Raw genomic sequence first — 21649 nt, forward strand, 5'->3', positions numbered from 1 at the left:
TGAATTTTGTCTGATGATGCAACTGTGAGCCAAATGTGGTAGCAAATCATAGCAAAATATTGGGGAGTTTATGGGTATGGAAAGTGCTTCGGAATTGAGATCCTTGCTTTCTTCACCTTGACTGATGTTTTCTGACCCAATAATTTAGGGGTAAAATGTTACTTCACATTATCTATTTATATTTCAAATGATTTACTCTCTGGTCTATTTCCAGTTTATACCCTGCTTTAACCTACTGTAAATATGGATGCTGTGAAAATAAAAGCTTGTTTAGTGTGCTTTACTGGATCACTCCACATTAGCAGAATGGAAAGGATCCGGTGGTAACACGATGTGTATCCGCCTTGCAAATAGTAGATGTGAAAGGCTTGTAAATTTACTGAGAGAAAAAAATGACTCGAGTTGCAATATATGGTATCGGCAGTAACTTTGCAACAAATAAACAGTGTTTGTTGGTGAAGTTGGTTGCTCTGCATAGTCTGGCAGAAGTTCAGACAGTTCGATCGCTGAGGCCTTGCTCACCTGGAGCCTTTTTATCTTTCCAGTCACCAGTTAGAAGGGTCACAGCAGGGGCAGAGAGGGACCTCATAGCAGTGAGCTGTGTGGGCAGAACAGGACTCAACAGTCCTTCCCATGTGCTGCGAGGTCCTATGAGTAAAATAGAGAAAACAGAATTAGAGTGTGCCAGAAAAGATAGATTGAATCATACCATCACCATCATCTCTTTCTCTCTCTTTTTCTTTTTCCTTCTCCATCTTACATTTTGGAGGCATTTTGCTGACATGGTTTAAGTCCATTTTAAGAGAAGGATGATGAAAAATTTTTCCTATGATGCAAAATTTCTACCCTGATCGGTGTGGGCTCTTCCAGAATCACCCCACCCCACCCGCAGGGCATAAAGGCTCAATAAATCTGTTCAATAAATCAGATGCTATGGCCTTTACACCCTTAGAATCTGAACCCAAATGAACACCTATGAGCCTGTGTTAAGTTAACGTAGTCTTCCAGTCAGCTTGAACCAGTCTGAACCTTTCTCCTCTGATCTCCCTCACCAACAAGCTGCTTTCTACCTGCTACCATTTACTGGACCTTTTTTGTTAACTCCATATACTGCTGTATGACCAAAAATCCCACAAGATTAACATTTTATTTGCATTTCAAAACCAGCCTATCTGTAACCAACAACCACAAAGCGTACTGATATACATATAGACACACTTATCAACCACAGGTAGATTATAAGATTATAGATTTTTCTAATTGTAGGATTGAGTGTATAATTATTGAGTGTACATTATTGTCTTTATCTTTCTTAACAAGAAATTTCTAATAGGGAAACCCTACTGTAAGGTATTACATATAGCCATTAAGGGACAAATGAAATACCCGTATATGGGTTATACGTTTCCTAAGAGCGTATCTAATGAATCCCTCATCGTTTATTCATTCCATGTACATGAGTTTGACTTTACAGCTCATTCTTCCCTCTCTCTCTCTCTCTCTCTCTCTCTCTCTCTCTCTCTCTCTCTCTCTCTCTCTCGCTCTCTCTCTCATAAATGCATGACAGATTACTGCATCAAGGTCTATAGTTGTAGGATTCCTCCCTTGGGACACATTGAACTTTCCTGCTTATGTTGTTCTTATGTGTAGACTAAATATTAAAGATGCTTGTGATGTCCTTCATTACCATTAATACCCACCACCTTTTTATATCTTATGCCTAATGAGTATTTTGTTCAGTCTAACAATTTGCATACAAAGTGTAGCTCATGCATTCTTAGTATGAAACTGTCAGTGATAGTTATCTGTGTTGAAACAGACAAGTTTTTGATTAGCCTCAATGCTTGCATATTGTGTGGGCTTGGTCAGAGTCTTTAAAGACTCATCCAGTAATATTTCTTTTGGCTAAACAGCATGTCCAAATCAATAATTGCCACTACAGCAACATACTGTAAGTATTGCCTATTACTATCTATCAGGGATTATGTTAAGTGGTTAACCTTAAATTTTCCCATTTTCTTGTGAGTTTACATTGCTTATGGAACTTAAAAAGTAGTCAAAGAAATTAAGTTCAGGGCTAATTATACACATAAAAACACAATTGGACCAAACTGAAGGTTCGAGAAACTCTGCTTTTTTAAGCAAATTCAGTATTCAGTCCTAAGAGCCTACAGTCGATGTCAAACATAATTAACCTTTCCAAATATGACTTCTTCTTTTCTCCATACTAAGCGAAAAGACGTATAAAATGCCTGAATTTTTGTCTGTTGAATAGAATGAACTGATTCACCCAATTAAACGTTAATCCATTAACTACAATGTTCAATGTTTAATCTTAATTTGTGTACTTGTGTTATATTAAAATAGCCTGTATATTAAATCTTAGGTTTAAAATATGATCTTAAACATTTTGGATAAAAATGACATCTGATACTTATGACATTGAGCAGAAGCACATTTTTAAACCATCTAAAAGCCTGAAATGAGTGTTTCATACCTTTGAGCTATCCCTGAGTCATCATCCGTGACAATATCAACCTGAAAATATCCCAGGATGAATATCAACCTAGCTGTGTTATTGATTAGCTGTTATTTAAACTGCAAGGGCATGCCATCCCTTCTTTATTACAATAAGCAATTCATATATGTTAAGCGCTATTATATTCACAATTCTGATTGTGAGAAGGTGTTGACACATTTCCTATAATAGCATCTCAGCCTGTACCTCAACAGCTTGCGGTTGTTATAATATATAGTACCAAGTTACACAGAGAGGGTAAAATCGTATGGCCATATTGGAATGGATGTTCCTGATATGATGACTTTTTTGTATGGAATGCTTGTTTAACATTGAGTTAACATGGAGGGTTCTTCTGTGTCAGAGCTTTGTAACAGAGGTAAACATGTAGCTATCAATTTTTAGACATGGCCATGTTTTAAGGACAGACAGAACTTCAAGATTGAGAGGAATATAGTCTGGTGAGGAAATAATTGTTTGTAGCTGTAACACAGTAAGTGATTCTGGAGTTTCCTCTAGAATTTCAACTAAAAACTAATCAACTATAAAATTTATTTTGTTATATTAAATTTGCAAGATTCTCAGTACTTCCATAATAAAAAGGTAGCAGAAACAAAATCTCTTTTTTAATTTGTAATGCGCTTTCGTTTGTAGTACAGGGGTTTTATTGAGCAATTTGCACAGTTGCTTGCATACACAGTCTCGGAAGGAACAGCTTGTTTCACTATCTTCCAAAGAATCTCATTAAGAAAGGTTTAGTTAATTCATTATGCAAAGATGTGTTGTTGTTGTTGTTGTTTTTGTTTTTTTTTCTCAAGTATTTAAACAGTACAACCTTGTGTTACAGAGGCACAGCAAAAAACAAGCGATATCTTCTTTACAGATAATCTCCCTGAAAATGTCCTGAATGATCCACTGGTCCTTAGCGTGATCAAAACAAAATGTGAACCACCTTCACACAACACACACACACACCATTTATCTCTCTCTCTCTCTCTCTCTCTCTCTCTCTCTCTCACATGATGTAGAACCAAATCTCTATGTTAGATGGTATTTTGCTTTCAACTATGATCTAGCTACAAATACGCAGAAGAACAGCATCAGTTTAACACTAATATCTTCACCAAGGCAAGATAGGAGAGGTTGCAATTACGGCCCAAGCTCCATCCTGCACAAGGTAACAGTCAGGAAGATTATATGACTGATGTAATAAAAGATGTAGCAGTTCTCTACACAGAAGCAGCTCTCTAAAGCACCTGATATATTCCCTCAGCTCTGACATATTTAGAGGAACAAAAAGGACATATTTGCACTGCAAGATTTATTGGCTTTCTGCCTTCCTTTACCTTCACCTGCAGAAACTTCTAAAGGGGTCTGTTGGCAGATCTTATTTAATAAAATCTTGGCTTTTTGATGTACTAAAGTAATGTCAATGTCAGAGAAGAAGTGATGGAAAGTGGAGGAGACATTATCTGTAATCTATTATTTTAAAGTATTAAAAAAAAAAAAAAAAAAAACGTCTGGAAGCTCTCTATAACACACTTATAGGGTCGATTGAGAGGCTGAATTAAGAGAGACCAAAATTCTTAATAAAATAAGATATGGAGCATTTTTGTCTTAAGGCTCCTATATTTAGTATTAACCTATTTTATAAAACAACAGGACGTTTCTTTTCTCATTTGTCAAAAATACTAATGCACATTACTAAATTTAATCATCTAGCTTCTACGTATCATCTAGCTTCTACGAAATAAACTGCTTTCTGATCTGACATCATTAAGTGTATACAGATTTTTACAAGCAAATGCCAATGTTTATATACAAATAAAACAGTAATAATCTATAGTATAAGAGGAATTTTATATAGAATCAGCAAACATTAACCCTGCTCACAACATCAAACAACTTCGAATCATTTCACACGCGATTCAAGTGTTGGTCATTACGTTGATTCTTCTTCTTAAACATAACATGCTCTTACTGCAACAATCTTTTAATAATATACTGGAACATTGCATCATGCCAGTTCCTGAGAGGGAAAAAAAAAACATAATAGTAGAGCTTTATGCATTTGATGAATATCTGGCAATGACTGGCAAGTTAAATACCTAAAATCCATCCACTAAATGCTCTTTTTTAACACATGTCATTCTCTATGAGAGATATATATAATCATCATGCAAGGATATATTTAAGTCATTTGATTAATTTATCTTTATAGAACTTTATCTGAATTTCATCTGAGCCTATAATGTAGTTATGTGTTTTGCATCACTTTCTTTCATATCACATCACTGGAAAATTTAACATAGGAGTTTAAGCTAAAAGGCAAGTTCCAGGTCCAGGTTTATAGAAATCTCCTCGTTCTAACACATTGTTTCTATAATAACAGCTAATTTACAGGAAATTGTATAGTGGATTCTGCATATAGCCAAACGTAATAATGCACAGATACCGTATTATTAATATATTTACAAAATTAACAACAAAGAGAATATTAACATATACTAATAAATTAATAATCACATTAAAAAAATAATTGCTTATAAAATGAAGAATAAATAAATGTATTTATTGAAGGGGTTTCAAGAGTCAATGCTTGCAGTGAAATTAGTGTTAAAATAGGTCTACGTTTTACAGGTATAGAAGATTTTCCATTTTTTCTGTAACATAATAAGCTAAACTGTATCACTTCCACAATATCAAATGTACCATTGCAGGGTGAAAAGTACTTAATTAACAAAAAACACTGGCACATTGCGGTGTTAGAGTAATAAAACCGTCTGTGACGTGTTAGAGGAAAATCTTCATCTTCACACAAGGTTGCATCACACACACCTTTTGTTGATTATTTTTCTACAGCAGCACAACCTGCTGTGTTTTATTGCTTGTATAACACAGTGTAAGTGTTATTGTTTTGAACTGAACAGGATATTTACTCTGTTATGAACTAAATATGTTGGTATTCCAACAAGCATAACAGTGAAAAAAATCCTAACAGTGATGCCAAATGAAAATATTTGTAAAATTCATGATCTAGCCGTTGTTTACACTTTACATTTTAAAGAACCAGGAAGAAATCAGGCAGAAATAGAGCTGCACCATTCATAGCAAAGGTGTTGCTGCAAGGCACCCAGGACAGCCTGATATAACAGCCAGGTGAACTGCAGGCTTCCGTATTACAAACCAGCAAGATGCTGTTGGAATGCTGTGTAGGACACATGGGATGTTGCTTTCATGCTGGCAGTGTACAGTTTATAATGTCCCTTTCCTTCCACTGATTATTGTAATTGTGTCCTTGTTGCCCAATGTACCCTCTACAAAGACTGCCAGGCGAATCTCTTAGACTGCAAGGCGAATCTACAGTATCTATCTATCTATCTATCTATCTATCTATCTATCTATCTATCTATCTATCTATCTATTTATTTATCTATCTATCTGTCTGTCTGTCTGCCTCTGTCTGTCTGCCTGTCTGTCTGTCTGACAGTCTGTCTGCCTGTCTGTCTGCCTCTGTCTATCTGCCTGCCTGTCTGTCTGTCTGTCTGTCTCTGTCTGTCTGCCTGCCTGTCTGTCTGTCTGCCTGTCTGCCTGCCTGTCTGTCTGCCTCTGTCTGTCTGCCTCTGTCTGTCTGCCTGCCTGTCTGTCTGTCTGTCTGTCTGTCAGATTGATAATAGAATGCTTGGCATTCAAGACATTCCCAAACTCAGTGTCCTGTCTTATTTCCACTCTGTGGCTGTTTGTCCGGACCTTGTCTTTTTTCCCCAGGCACAGAACTGCAGAACTGTGTACAGTATTTGGTTTTATATTCCTTCCACAAAATGTGTTTTTATTTTCCTCAAACATCACACTCTAGCTGGACTAACTGACTCGACCCTTAAAGCCCTTAAGGATTCACAAATTTATTAAGTATAAAAATCTTTAAGGAAAATGGTAATTTATCTAAAAAAGCCTATCAAATGTATATTCTGCTCCACACTAGATTTTTTTTATTAAGATTACTTATTCATTATCATCTTCACCTATAAATTGGAACATAGACCTCCTTTTTGCAAGTCAATATTTTGAACAAGTAGCAGCACCTGAGGTTTTTAATTCCTTTTGCTGTTTTTTTTTTAATGCTAAATCTCTTATATACAGTATGGTCCTATCTAGACTCTCTAATACTGAACGAATTCATAAGAGTAATAGATGAAAATTGAGAAATAAAAAAAAATAAACCTGTGACATTTTTTGGCTCACCCCTTAGTTCCAATGACAGGGATATATTAATACTACAGCAAACAAAGCATCCTATAGAATTGTGTGTTTTGATTATGTTTGGGCAAGAACCACATTTGAATGTGATGGTCAGATGTCCACATATATCATATCATACATACATACATACATACATACATACATACATACATACATACATACATACATACATACATACATACAGTCATTCTTGGTATGGATTCTTTTCATGTTTCCCATACACAAACAATCCAATACAATTTTTCCTTTTTATGCCAAGAAGGAGCAGAAGAGCAAGAAAAAGAAAGTGATAAAGTAACAGCCTGTAGCAAAGTTTGCTATTAAAAGGCAATCCATTAAGGGATGTGTTCTCTGGTGAGAATTCAATATAAATCAATTACGACTCAATGGGACAAGCTGTCCTCTCTCTCATTATCTATCACCAAACTCCACACACCATTGGCAGGTGCTGTTTAACCGTGTTAAATAATCTGGCTTATTTCCTTGGCATTTTAGCAGTATGAACAGAATCGGATTTGAAGTCATCTGAAACACTGGAGAGAAAAAAAAAAACTTGAATTGGTAGCTGTAGAAATTATTATAGAAGTCAATGGCAACATCGGGAAGCATCAGCAAGGTTTCTTCAATATATGAATAAAAAAGAAATTATAATACTCCTGTATACACACACACACACACACACACACACATTTTTATTTTCATTCAGACATCAGTTCCACATTATTGAATTGAGTTCCATTAACACAATTTGTTGATCTCCATCCAAGATGATTTGTTAGTGTACATTTCAAAGCCCTGCATGAAATCACAGTCTGTCCTATCAACCCAAACTGTGGAGCAAACCCACGTCACTAGCTTTCTGTGATAGTTTCCGCAAATTGATCACTCGTTTTACTTTATTTAATCCAGTAATTAAAATCTAATTTTCCTTCAGATTAGTAAAAGCAATTAAATTACATTTTAATGGGAAACATAATATGTTTCATAAACTTTATGTAATAGGTCCTCTTAAACCTGGCTGGCTGCATGTTCCATTCTTTTCAGTATATATGAACAAATTCAATTCAATCCAAATTTATTTGTATAGCGCTTTTAACAATGGACATTATAAAGAACCTGTAACATTATACAAAGATTAATATTATACAAAAATTCAAGATTAATATATTAATACACAGACATATTAAATGTGTTTGTATTTATCCCCAATGAGCAAGCCTGAAAATCAACATATATACAGTATTTTTGCTTTCGGTAACTAATTTATCCTGGTCAGGGTCGAGGTGGATCCAGTGAATATCACATGAAAACTGATTCTGAAGTGGAAATATACCTTGGATGGGTTTGGCAACCATTACAGGGCACTGTGCAGACTAGCAATGCTGGAGCTACTGTATAAGGCAGTGATGCTTCACTTCTATATATAAGGTAAATTGAACTATTGTACTTTTCCTTGTTAATGGGGTGGCACCATTGAGTGTATCTTTTGTACGAAAGTATGTACTATTAGACCAGGTGTTTAATAATGTGTCCTAGAGCCTCAAAATGATGATGCAATGTCTGTGTATGGTTGGTTCACTCTGAATGAATGATGGCCTCAGCTTTCCATTTTAGATGCATCTAAAAATTTGGGAAACAAAAAGCAGAAAAAAGTGACCCAACTGAGTCCCAAGACACATCAAACACAAATCTGCACATTAAAAGGAATGAAAGAAGACGTGCTGTGCATCTGTCCTGATCTGCCAGCTGTGATGACAAGTTCTATCACTATGGGGAAAAAAAGTTGCTTCCTTTGAGAAAGTGTCCTAACCTTCTATGTGGAATTGAAATGAAGGCCCAAGTGAAAAGTAAGACATAATTCAGAAGAAAAGAAGAGATGCGTTAAAACCCTTAATGTGCGCTATTCCAGAGATATCGAAGAAAATATTTTTTTGTAAGATGTTGATTGAAAGTATTGAGCTGTCTGGTTCTGCAGTCTTGATAAAAATCAATATATACATATTTAAAGCTTTTTAATATGGTCTTCTGTCTGGTATAAAGTAAGACAGTTTTTTTACTGGGTAAAGAATGCCGTAAATGACTTTAAGTCTAATGTACTGTATATGGATCCATGTTAATCAAAAGTGAGACTGCGGCTGATTTTTTTAGCCCAGACTGTAGATTCCTGCAGCCTATTATTGAAAGATGTGTTGCGTAGCACAGTGACAATCACAAAACACAGTGAGATACCACCCAAGGTTTCATAAAGAAGCAGAGGCTGATATTTTGCAGCCCTTATTGCTAATGCATCTGTAACACGTCATCAACAGTGAGAGAGAAGACGTGTGAAATACAGTCATGTATGTAATGAACATGAATGAAGTGGATAGTTTGTCATCATTCTTTTTCCCTCAAAATGGAGGGAAAATAAATTACACAAAAGGAAAGATGTAAGACAGAAGGAATTGTAAGTTTATTGTTTATGTATTAAGTACTGTTTATGTTTTATATCCTGAGGAAGCCAATCAAACATTATAGACTGTGTGCGTGTGTGTGTGTGTGTGTGTGTGTGTGTGTGTAAAATTCTTTGCTCCAGTATTCTTATGCCATCACAATATAATGTGTTGTTTAACCTTTAGTTGTCAGGCTATGGAAAGGTTTTATGGAAGATTTTTGATTCTCATCCAATATAAGAACCAACCATCACTGTCTTTTTTTAAATGTTAAACTAAACTAAAAAGACACAAAGTGACCAAAATGCAACAACCCTACATGTCAAAAGAAATTGTCTGGCACGAGTGGTGATCAGAAAAATTGCTTTCTTTAGGCTGTCAGATGATTTTCCTCTCAAAATCTCTAAATGTAAATTGTTGCTCCGGATGTTGACATAGCGTATGGATATGACAAGACAATTTCTTTGGAAGCATCACGGTCGCACATAACCTTCAGCACCTAATAAGACAAACTTTGTTGCATTCCTTACATTTTACATTTTATATTACATTTGTATAAACTATTCAATCAGCAGCATGCCTACTAAGGTTGCATGTAAATGTTACTTAAAATAAGACTCTGCCTCTTCTACAGTACATGACACACAACTGTCGACTTAACGTTTTACTCATTTGATTTGAGCTTTGTGTTGAAGGTTAGGCAAAAATCCCAGATTAAGGGACAAAAAGTCCCTTTATTTCCCAGACGTCATGGAAAGAATTTATATTTTCAGGTGTGTTCCAATATTTCAATTGTCTTTCCTTTTAGTTGAGTGGCCAATTCAGAATCCTTTGAATATGCAGTGTTAGTTTTAGCTGACAGTGCGGTTTAGACCTCTGGCTCAGAGCTACCTCACCTCTAACTCTCAAAGCAGAGATAGAAGGAACAAAGAGGGGTAGAGGATATTTCAGAGGTAGAGGAAATCTTCACTGAGATGAATAGATTAATAAATCAAATTTGACAGAACATTTTCATGATGCAACACTCTGTAAGTTTTACAACTAAAGAGCATCTTTAGCATGTCTCATACTGTAGCAAATAAGAAGAGTGAATGTCACATCAGGGGCACGGTGGCTTAGTGGTTAGCACGTTCGCCTCACACCTCCAGGGTTGGGGGTTCGATTCCGGCCTTCACCTTGTGTGTGTGGAGTTTGCATGTTCTCCTCGCCTCGGGGGTTTCCTCCGGGTACTCCGGTTTCCTGCCCCGGTCCAAAGACATGCATGGTAGGTTGATTGGCATCTCTGGAAAATTGTGCGTAGTGTGTGATTGCGTGAGTGAATGAGTGTGTGTGTGCCCTGCGATGGGTTGGCACTCTGTCCAGGGTGTATCCTGCCTTGATGCCCGATGACGCCTGAGATAGGCACAGGCTCCCCGTGACCCGAGGTAGTTCGGATAAGCGGTAGAAGATGAATGAATGAATGAATGAATGTCACATCAATGTAACATACATTTTTAATCACCCAGACCCTTAGGGTTAGAAGTCAGACTCTCTAACCATTAGGCCTCGACTTTGTAAATACTTTGTAAATAAGACTGCATCGTAAACCTGTAGATTTCCTGTGTTTGGATCTCGACTACTTTGTTTGGATCACCCTATTTTCACACCATTCATATCAGACCACAGGTATTCCAAGGAGAGCGATCTTCATTCGACTGCATTTTTACCTACATTGTACTGACTTTTCTGGGAAAGCAACCTCGGAACCTTGAGGAACTCCATAGTGCTGGCTATCATCACGTTGCTTTCTCTTGTTATCGTTATTAGACTTGTTATATTCACTAACAGCCCTCCTCTGTGATGTTGCTCAGTGATGACACTCATTTTTCATTCTTCTGTTAGAGTCACTTTCCCTCGTGTGTATTTCCTCAGATCATTTATGTCCCCACCATTAAGACCAGAACAGTGATCACAATTGAGAGGGCATCCCTTACCATATTGCATATTCTCCCTGAACCTTCCAAGACAGTTGGACTAACTAACACACATGTGGTTGGGAGCAGACCTGGGTACCCTCCATTCTCTATCTCTGTTGGGTCAAATCCTCATCATCATGGCCATGTGCTGCTAATGAGTTTGAGTGGGTTTCCCTTGCTCCACTGTGCCCTATTCATTGCTGAGCCAATTACATTAGCTGGATAAACAAAATAAAATACAACTGGGACTAGAATCAAGTTTCTTTCCATTCACCCTTCATTCTCTTTATCAGCTTGTACCTACCAATGACTGATAGGCATTGCAATAAGCTGAGAAAGCAATCATAGTAGAGACAGAACACAGGTGCTTTTTGAGAGTCGCCTTCCAATGACAGCAATTCCAGTTCAAAATTCTACCCTTCAGCTTGTCTCTAGCACCACAGGTGTTTTCAAGACATATGCTGACAGCCCTGTCTTCTCTGACAGAAGAGGCTTCAGCATATTGCCAAACTTGGAAAACTGGCTCATATGCACAACTTCTTTTCTGTCTTATCCTATTGGAAGGAAATTCCTCTGTCCAGTAGCTGTTTTAAAACAAAGACTAAAGATCTTCTTCTTTACTAAGCACTTGAACACTAAGCAATTTTATTGCTCTACTAGCAGGTACAAATTCATATCTAACAGGCTTTTATCTGGATAGCATTCTTGTAACCTGACCTATTTGTGCTAGCAAATTATTTTTTTGTTTTTTTTCTTTCTTCGATAGAGCCTACAAAGATCTTCTGTAATTCACTCTGGTAAAGGCATCTGGTAAGAGTTGTTTAGAAAAAGAAAGATGGAATAAAACACCACAGCATGTTGCTGAGTACAAGTTATTAGTCTGATTCATAATGGTATAAAGATGTTTTGTAGAGAGTCTACATCAGACGCATCAAAATAATATGGTACCAAAAGTATTACTGATGGCTTACAATGTTTTGCGCTTTATTATCTTGAATACACTCTGACACCCACTTTATAACATCAGCCTTCAGTTATTTCTCATAGTAAAAAGCATAACCATACAAGTAAACAGAGAAATCATTTCTATATTTGTATAGTTACTTATTTATTTGAGTAACTTTATGTTTACATAAATTATATAACCCAAGATCCAATGTACGTAGTACATAATTTTATATGCATGTAAATTTGCAATATTAAAAATTTTATGTTGAATTATATTGTCTGTCATTTTAGATCATGGCTTTGTAATACACTTTATATTGAAATTTCTCTATTCCTCTCCCTTTGTATCCCCTATCTATATATCTCTCTGTCTCCAGATGATGGAATGTAATTCTTAAAGGAAATAAAAAGGCATATTTAAAGCTTTGTCTTTTTGTTTTATTGAGTGGAATTGAGCAAAACGTTCATGAGAGCCATGCGAAGTGTTACAGTGGTTAACATTTCTACTGGGACAGTAAGAAGAAAAGATTGACAGATACACAATAATGGTTAGGAGAATAAAGGGTCAGAAAGGAAAAATAGAGAAGGAAAAACAATACAGAGAGTAAAGAATCACCCAAACGTACACTATAGTTTATTCACTACTGACCTTAGTGGACCATTCAGTCAGATGAATCACAGCAGTGAACCCATTCTCATACATTCTCTTCCCCTGTTAGTCTACATAATTCACCACCCATGCTTTAGTAAGAGCACATCATCGCCCTTTGTATAGATTCCCCCCTCCGTTTCTGCAAACCTTAACGCCACAGTGCTTGCTGAAAGGATGAGTATAATCTGTCAAATATTAGCTATAGGCCCGCTGTTTCAGAAAGTCTGATAAATGCTGTGCTGTTTACACAGCCATACTTAATTTTCTCCTCTGGCTTGTCTGTGGAGAAAATGTGTTATAGGCCTCACACCTCTGCATTCAGTTAAGGCATTAAGCTGTAAGAATTCTAATTAACATTCAAAGAGAGTAGACATTTCTACTAATTATGCTGCAAGTGTGGCCTCTAGAGACAAACAAACAATATGAGCCTAATACTGATATAACAATAGTGTGTGTGTGTGTGTGTGTGTGTGTGTGTGTGTACAGTATGTGTGTGTGTGTGAGTGTGTGCGTGTGTGTGTGTGCATGCTCAGCTGAATTAACTTTTTTTAAATATATAAATAAACACTATTTTTAAAATAGTATACATTTTAAAATGTAGCTACAAGCCAATATGATTTTGCAGAATGACATGAGGAGTTAATTGTGCATTAGTAGCTTTTCTCAGTTTGCCTTTTACAACAAAACAATTCGCTGACATTGCTTTGGCTAAAAGATCAAATATTGTTAGTACTGCAAGTGTGGTGAAAATAATGTGGAACGTATTCAGAATAAATGAATCACCTTTTTTCAGTATATTATGAATAATCCCTGACAGTGCTGAGACACAATACTCACTCAGAATCAAGCTCAGAATATCACACACCTCATTAAGAGACAGAATACGATGCACTTCAAGGGGGTAAAAGTCTTCTAGCGCATATAAAATTAAGAACAGATAATTCTGGTAAATGCAGCGATTAAATAAGATGACAATATCAATGTGTTACATAAGGTTTGTCATAGGCTTAAAATTTCTACCTTTTTAACTTACTTTGTATGAAATCAAGCTCGTTCTTATGTGTTTGTGAATTCCTAACTAGATAACAAAGAAAGGAACTGACGTTTCAAACATCTTTAGTTGTCAGTAGTTGTCATGATGGTGACTCAGGTCATGTACCTTGTGAAAACAGCTTGCCCTGTGTTTCATTGGGCAATTACGTCAGCAAATCATTATTACTGCTATTTTACCATTCAAACCATGGCTTTTTTTTATCTCATTATATTTGTGCAACTTGAACCTTTCTTTTCCTACAGTGTGCTCATCCAAAGCTTTTGTGAAAAAGAAGACACATGACCTCCAAAAAAAAAAAAAAATAAATAAAAAAAAGACATTTGCAATTTGCTGTCTTTTTCAGACATATTATAAAACATTATAAAGTGCTTTCACCATTGGACAGATCAAAGATCACCCAAAACATTCACTGTAGCCACTGTAATTATGTGGATAATTACTTTACCATCAATCTGAATCCATTTTGATGGCATGGGCATTTGTGCTCAAAAAAAAAAAAATGAAAAGGAAAAAAACAGTAACATTTAGAATATGCTTTAAAATCACAAAGAGAAACTCAGCACCAAGGCTGACAGCAAAAGTGTTTTCATCTATCTCAAGAAACAACAGATAACAAGCAGTCAGAGTTTCAGTGTGCTGTACTGTACAACATCCAGATAAAATAAAATCATATGGTTCAGATTCAGGTCTCTTGGAAACTACTGCATCAGCAGTACTATTACTATACAGTAATACAGTATGCTATGCTTTTTTATGAAATATGTTGCCACAGCCAAAGGAATCTGCTTTGTTTTTTTTTTTTTATTAATGTAATTAATTCTTTTATTTATATATTTATTATCTCTCACAAATGTATCTAGCTTTACATTACAAAGTAGTCGAGATCCAAACACAGGAAATCTACAGGTTTACGATGCAGTCTTATTTACAAAGTATTTACAAAGTCGAGGCCTAATGGTTAGAGAGTCTGACTTCTAACCCTAAGGTTGTGGGTTCGAGTCTCGGGCCGGCCATGGATGAGGTGCCCTTGAGCAAGGCACCGAACCCCCCGACTGCTCCCCGGGCGCCGCGGCATAAATGGCTGCTCCAGGTGTGTGTTCATGGTGTGTGTGTGCACTCTGGATGGGTTAAATGCAGAAAACAAATTCTGAGTATGGGTCACCATACTTAGCCGTATGTCACGTCACTTTCCACTTTCACTTTTAAAGCAAATGATCAGATTTTCCTAGTCGGTGGTATGTGAGTAGGAAAACATGGTGGAATCAATGGATGCAACATCTGTACGGTAAATGTGTTGCTGTTGAATGTTTACTCATCTCAGAAGCTGATTTCAGTCATTGTCTTTGGTATGTGCAGCAAGTTATTGAAACAAGCAAATTCTGATATAATATGTGTGTTAAAGTTTACAGCGGCTACATAAAAAACATTAAAATAGCCAAACACAACTGACGTATATTCTTTGTTTTTCGTTTTTATAAGTGGTGTTGAAAATCATTGCTATTTTTTTTTTTTTATATAATTAAGAAAACGTACACCTCCACCTTGCACTGAACAAAGTTACTTGAACACACCTGACGTCGTAAATACGACTTCCCTGCTCGCAAATACAAACTTCTCAGTAAGACTTTAGGTAAGAAAGTTAGGTAAAATATAACAGAGCACATTAATGAGACCACACATTGCCAGGTTATGCATAGAACACAAAGTACTTGAGTTGAGACCTACCCAAAAAATTCATTATGACACAGCCGTGGGTTATTTACTCTTTGTTCTGGCTTCTTCAATGAATGTATTATAATTTATGACCCAGATAGGGGATTGTTGCTACTTTTTTTACTTTCTGGGAAATATTTAGTTGCTTACCACTAATTAGTTTGCCACAAGTCTCATGTTTAATTTAAGTTAATTTAAACACAATACATTATAATATTTTATTTTTGTTTCAAATTGTTTCATTTGGAGTTTAATTCTAAATCCATATTAAAACAAATACAAAAAAAAATAGAAAGGATTTTAAACGAATAAATGCAGTAGTCCACTGAAGATTCCTGGATAATGAATAATTTGATCTTGGTTAAATTTGTCTTGGTTACTGAACACTTTTGAGAGCACTGGGAGGTCATCTATAATTATGTAAAAAACACAGTTTTTTTTTTTTTTTTAACCTTTATTGCAGTTCCCCAGAAATCATTGCTTGGTCTACTCTTGCTCCTCTTATCCCTTATATGCTAACAAGTGTCTTGGTGACCAGATCCCTTGTTCTCGCACCACTACCATGCTGTTCAGAGACTGCACATCACATTAATCTCAAAACAGATATGGGACATCACCTTCCTGGATTCCAAATCCACCATCTGAAAGTTGAGATACAACTGACTTACTTAATAATTACAGCTCGCTTACAGTATGTTAGGCATCTCATTGACACCCTTACAGTCCATTCAACCCACAGTCTAAAGAAATTTGGTGTCATTATCAATATCAGAAGTATACAGCCTTTCCACATTACAAAAATCTGCAAAAAATTTCATACTTGACTTTTATTCCTTCATTCTGTATGGTAAATCTTCTATAGAGCTGGTGCATGGGTTTCTAAAGTTCAGATACAGCTTCCTTTTGAGACCTCTCCACTTGTTTTCTCTTGTCCTTGCATTCCAAGCTTTAAAGGGTACTACAAAGCATCATCTATAGATGTGGGTTCAGAAGTACTCACTAAACACTTTAACTCGGGTTTTTGACTCCTGCTACTCGATCTAGGCTTAACAAAAAAAGATCTCACTGCTTCAGCTTCCCCTTTCAGTCTAATGTTTACGATTTATTCCACTAAGGCCTAAAGAGTTCCAATATGACCTAAGATCTAAGAACAAATGTGTTGTTTTTAATTTCAGCTTAATTTTTCTGTCAATGCATTTTGTAATGTTGTTTTTTATTTATTTATTTATTTTTTGCTATAGCTCAAACCATCATTAATCTCCAGTCTTCCAGTTTAAAAATACTTACAGCTTCTTTCAAATCATTGCACTTTCAGCTGCAAACATTGCAAGCAACATTGGTTAAAGTTTCTGGAGTAAAAATTTTAAATGTTAAAACATAGGATAATTAGGTTTATAGAGCTTTACAGACATGGTGTAGGTGTTGGAGGTTGTAATGATAAGTTGTTTTCTTGTATCTAGCTGTTATGAATCCCTCTTATACTGTTACAGCTGCTGTTATATAGTTATTAATGTCTGAAGGCATTTTCGGTAAGAAGCAATATTTACACCAAGGAGATTCAACAGGAGTTGATGGGATGTTGTAGCCTAGTGGTTAAGGCCTTGGGCTACCAATAAGAAGGTTGTGAGTTTGACACCCAGGTCCACCAAGCTGCCACTGCAAGGCCCCTGAGCAAAGCCATTAATGCTCAATTGTATAAAAAATGCGATAAAGCTGCTCTGGATAAGGGCATCTGCCAAATGGTGTAAATGATATTCAAGGTTGTGTCAGGACTCAGCCGGGACTTTGGCCACGTGCTCTTGTTTATGTTCCCTGTCACGTGTCTGCCCCGCCTTTGTTTACTCCTCCCCGTCTCTGCACACCTGTTCCTCATGTGTTTATTGTCCTATCTATTTAACCGTGCCGCATTGCCTATGGTCTTCTGATGTCGTCTTATGTCTGGTCTGGTATTGCCTGTGTCTGTGTTTCGTGTTTTTAGTTAATAAATCCTGTTTTATTTTAAGCTATCCTGCAGTTGGGTCTGTTTTTATCCCAGCGTTGTTGACAGGTTGCTTATAAGTGAAATGTTCTTTTTTCTATGCTTAATATGCTATGCTCATCAGGGCTAGAATGAGGGCTCGAAAAATCATCTCTTTTAAGGTTATTTCTGGCAGAAACAAAAAAACAAAGTTTTTCTTTAACTTTCTGTTCAAATGAATACAAAATTCTGCAACCTGTCATTCATTCCACTCATCCACTCCAAGCAGAAGGAAGACACTAAGGTCAGAATGGCACAAAATGGATGGAGTGGTTGGTTCATGGGTTGGAAGATAAAAGAAGAAGAAAAAATGTAGAAGTACTAAAATGGAGCTGTGTGAAGAAGAGGGTACCCTGTGTGAGAGCAGGGTAATGATGCCTACTGTGAGGAGTGGAGAAATATGGAGAAGTTGAAAGATACACAGCAGAGACAGAGAGAGTGTAAGGTGTGGTATTAGCACAAACAAACCCAGCAATTTCCTGGGTCAAAGCCTAATAAGATTTCTGGGGGCTTTATGGTTGGATGTGCATGGGATGCACCTAGAAAACTTTGTGGTGTATGTAGGATATAGAGGATATGTGGGTGACAGAGAGAGAGAGAGAGAGAGAGAGAACTGAGATGGGTTGTGTTTACTGTGGAGGCATGAACACTATAGCAGTCAGCACAGTGTGAGTTTACCAGAAGGTGACTCATTAAAAATGAAGAGTATGGCATGCTGGGCTGCCTTTGGGTGCTACCGAGTCTTGCTTTCACATATAATCAAGGGGCACGGTTTAAAAAAACAGAGGAATATGATTGTCCTGTGTACAGTTTTGACAATCCACATTTACCTTTAACTTTAAAGACAGAGCTACACTGCAACACAAGCATTATAAAACGGTTTCTCACTAATAAATAGCTTTTTCACATATGTGACTGTTTGTCAAGCTCAAATCAGAGTAAGTGATATTTTCGGTTCATTTCAGTTCACTGATAACTAACTGTTGTGCACCCATGTGTCAACTGCTTGCATAGTGTGAATGCTTCAGCAACCCAATTTTCTCAGTCATATGCCAACAAAGTCACATACTAGACAGCTTTCGTGTTTATTATCATGTTCTGGGGATTCGGTGCACTAGTCTATGATCAAGCATTGTGCAGTTTGTGAATCTGGTCTGTGAGAGCTCATGTAATGTGCATATCCCCATATCCAACAAATAACAGATCACAAGTCGTGAACAGGTCAGTGACATCGATTTTGAAAGTTGTGTAGTACTGTATGCACTCAGTTGGTACAGGCGGAGATAAATAAAACTCTGTTATTCACTTGTTAGAGAAACAACACAAACCATCTGTGTGCACACTGAACCAGTCAACTTCCACAACTTTTAGTCATAGCATAGTACCAAAAAATGATTAAACTTTTTGTTATTATAAAGTATATGTAATAGAATTCTGAAACCTTAGTTTCATTTGGAACTTATGCATCAGTCAACAAAGAGAGCAGTGGATTTCAGCTGTCCTAGGATATCCTGTTGTCTATTAGCGTCCCTGCGCACACTTTCTAAACACCACAGTAACGTAACCTCTGCTTTTTAAAGCGTGCATTTGTATGAATGGGTCGCTCGGTTTTATGCAGCGTGGAGTGGGGTAGTTGTCTCGCTCATTTGTGCTATTCCACACGTCCAAGGCGTAATACCGCACTAAATACTGTGTCAAAAATAATAGGCCAGCAGATGGCGTACTGATTTTAACCTACTGTTAAGTACAGCAGTACTGAGATTAAGCTGTGTACTATGATAGTACTGTAATATGCATTTGGGTTTGTATAACAGTTACTTTTTAGTAACTTTACAGTTACCTTACCATGGTGTTGGCTGCACAATGAAACAACAGCAGATGCGTGCCAAGAGGAAAGAGACATCGTATAATGCATTTTCCTTTATTTTCTTTTTCTACTGCATTTCATCAAGAAAACAAAATGTTAGTAGTGATAAGCACGAGGCCTGTGCCATCCCCAGGAAGCCGTAGTTAGCTTAGCTGCACTTATAGGCTAGTTGTAATTGGAGGAGGGTGGCGGTGCAGCGCCAGGGTTTCACTTCTCCCACAACACTACCCTGCGTAGGCACACATCAAGTCTTCATGTGAAAATGGACTTAATGAACCTGAACCTGTAGACATATACCATGCTGTGCCCTTTTTATATGATGAGCCCGTGACAGAACTAGTGCCAGTTCATAGTCATGTTGATAATGTAAGCCTGCCTGGTCTCTGCAACATAGCTAAAGCCTCACAGTTTGTGGGTCACAAATTAGTCATACATTAAAAAGCAGAGTCAAGAACATCTCCCAGTTTTGGCCTGAATTTTTTGTTTGTAAACTACAACATCGGTTTGGTGGTTTGAAGTTCAAGGTTTCCTGCAAGTCACGTGGTGCCCAGGTAGCATAACAGGGTACATGCTGTGTCTGCAGCAGGGCTCTCTGAAAGCATGTTCACATACTGTATCCCCGTTTTCAGGAAACATTCTGTTAATCCGTTAAACGCTGGCCTCATGATTTTCAACGTCAAAAACGGTATTGCATAACCCGAATAAATAAAATCATCATATTTCATTTAGTGTAAATCATAAAATTCTATGAAAAATGAATGTATGCTATGCATTTCAAATTTTATTGATTACATCATCAATCATACACAGTATGACATGCAGTGAAAGGCTTTTTACAACTGTCTGTGTAATTAAAAAAGAATCAAATAGAAAGGGGGGGTGGAGAATTAAAATAAAATACAATAAAATGAGACACAATAAAACTAAATTGAAATAGCTGTGCAAAGTAGAGAAGCAACTGAAATGTGTGGTATTAGCTGTACAATGACCATTGTAAAAATTAATAAACAAAATATTTAAAAAAAAAAAATATTCATAGTTACTTATGAAATACATATGAATGGTATGAAAATTGTCTGGCTGTTTTGAATAACTTATGAATAAAGTGCATATGTGGCTTTATGTGCAGAATGAATGATGGCTATACTGTAGTTGTCAAAGCTTCAGAGAAATCTGACTTCTGAGTCAGCGCTGTGCAAGAAAACATAGGGGATTGTCGACTGGGTATGCTTAATTAAGTATATGCTATAAATCTCCCAAAGGTGTGTGTGTGAACTGCTGTGTAAATGGAACTAATTTAAAGCATGTATCCTGTAGTAATTTTCTTTCTTCTCGTCAGAGCATATCTGGTTAAGTTCCTGTCACTTGGGTCAGTTCTAGGTCAAATCATGTGCTTCCTACAATGTTACCAAGCTAAGGTTTTTAGGTTGCATCCAAATCTTCAAGACCAGTTGTTTTAGTCTGTACTCAAGTGTGACTACTACTGTATGTTCTCACCTCCTTACTCGACCTTCACCTGACTAAACAATGCATATGCCTAAAATCTGACATTTATAACCAGCATCTTGAGTGCACAAGATAACACTGTTATCTTGTTAAAAGAGAAGAAAATGCACAGACTAATTTCTTTGCTGCCTATTTTGTTTCTTCTTAGTACTGTATGTGCCATTGTTGGGAGAGATTGGGAGGTGAGAAAGCAGGTCAGGGTTTATTTCCATTTCAATAGAGCCTTAAAGAGGAGCTTAATGAATGTAGCAGAATGTAAAATAGCTGCATCTCTAAAGCCGTATTATTCTGCCACAACAATGAAAATTGTTCTAATATTTCTGGGGGGTCAGTTTTACACTTTCCCATTGTAGAAATTCAGCTACTTTGTCCTTATCTCTACTAAGCAACGTGCGATCAGTTCAAAGCTTGGCAATTCGCTTGTGACAGTACAAGCTACGGACGCTTATAATTCAATGTCATGATGTCTTCACTCAAGTATAAAGTAGAGATCTGTTCCCATTACTCAAACCCATCTCCTCAAAGGCACTTTCTCCTTCCAGTGGTTTTTGATGTTCTTTTGCATCCATCGCAAATAATAAATAATAAAAGGATTTGCTAAGAATTGTGCTAAGAACACTCAGTTATGGAGGCTTTATCCATATCAAAGTTTCATGTAAAATTAGTTTAAAGCAGTGTATCATCAAGCATAATCAGTTCCGTGTCAACAAGCTGGCGCTAAGCCAAA

General features: G+C 36.7%; 1 protein-coding gene across 1 annotated transcript in view; it reads right to left on the minus strand.

Annotated features, from left to right (window-relative positions):
- The window catches only part of tcerg1l (transcription elongation regulator 1 like), an 81400-nt gene that overhangs the window by 12729 nt on the left and 47022 nt on the right, over positions 1–21649 (minus strand). The window contains exon 6 of the mRNA XM_060889748.1: positions 523–648. Within this exon, the coding sequence (XP_060745731.1) occupies positions 523–648 (126 nt within the window). The remainder of the gene's footprint in view (positions 1–522; positions 649–21649) is intronic.

Source organism: Tachysurus vachellii, chromosome 2 (assembly GCF_030014155.1).
Source record: "Tachysurus vachellii isolate PV-2020 chromosome 2, HZAU_Pvac_v1, whole genome shotgun sequence".
In the NCBI taxonomy this organism is placed as follows: domain Eukaryota; kingdom Metazoa; phylum Chordata; class Actinopteri; order Siluriformes; family Bagridae; genus Tachysurus; species Tachysurus vachellii.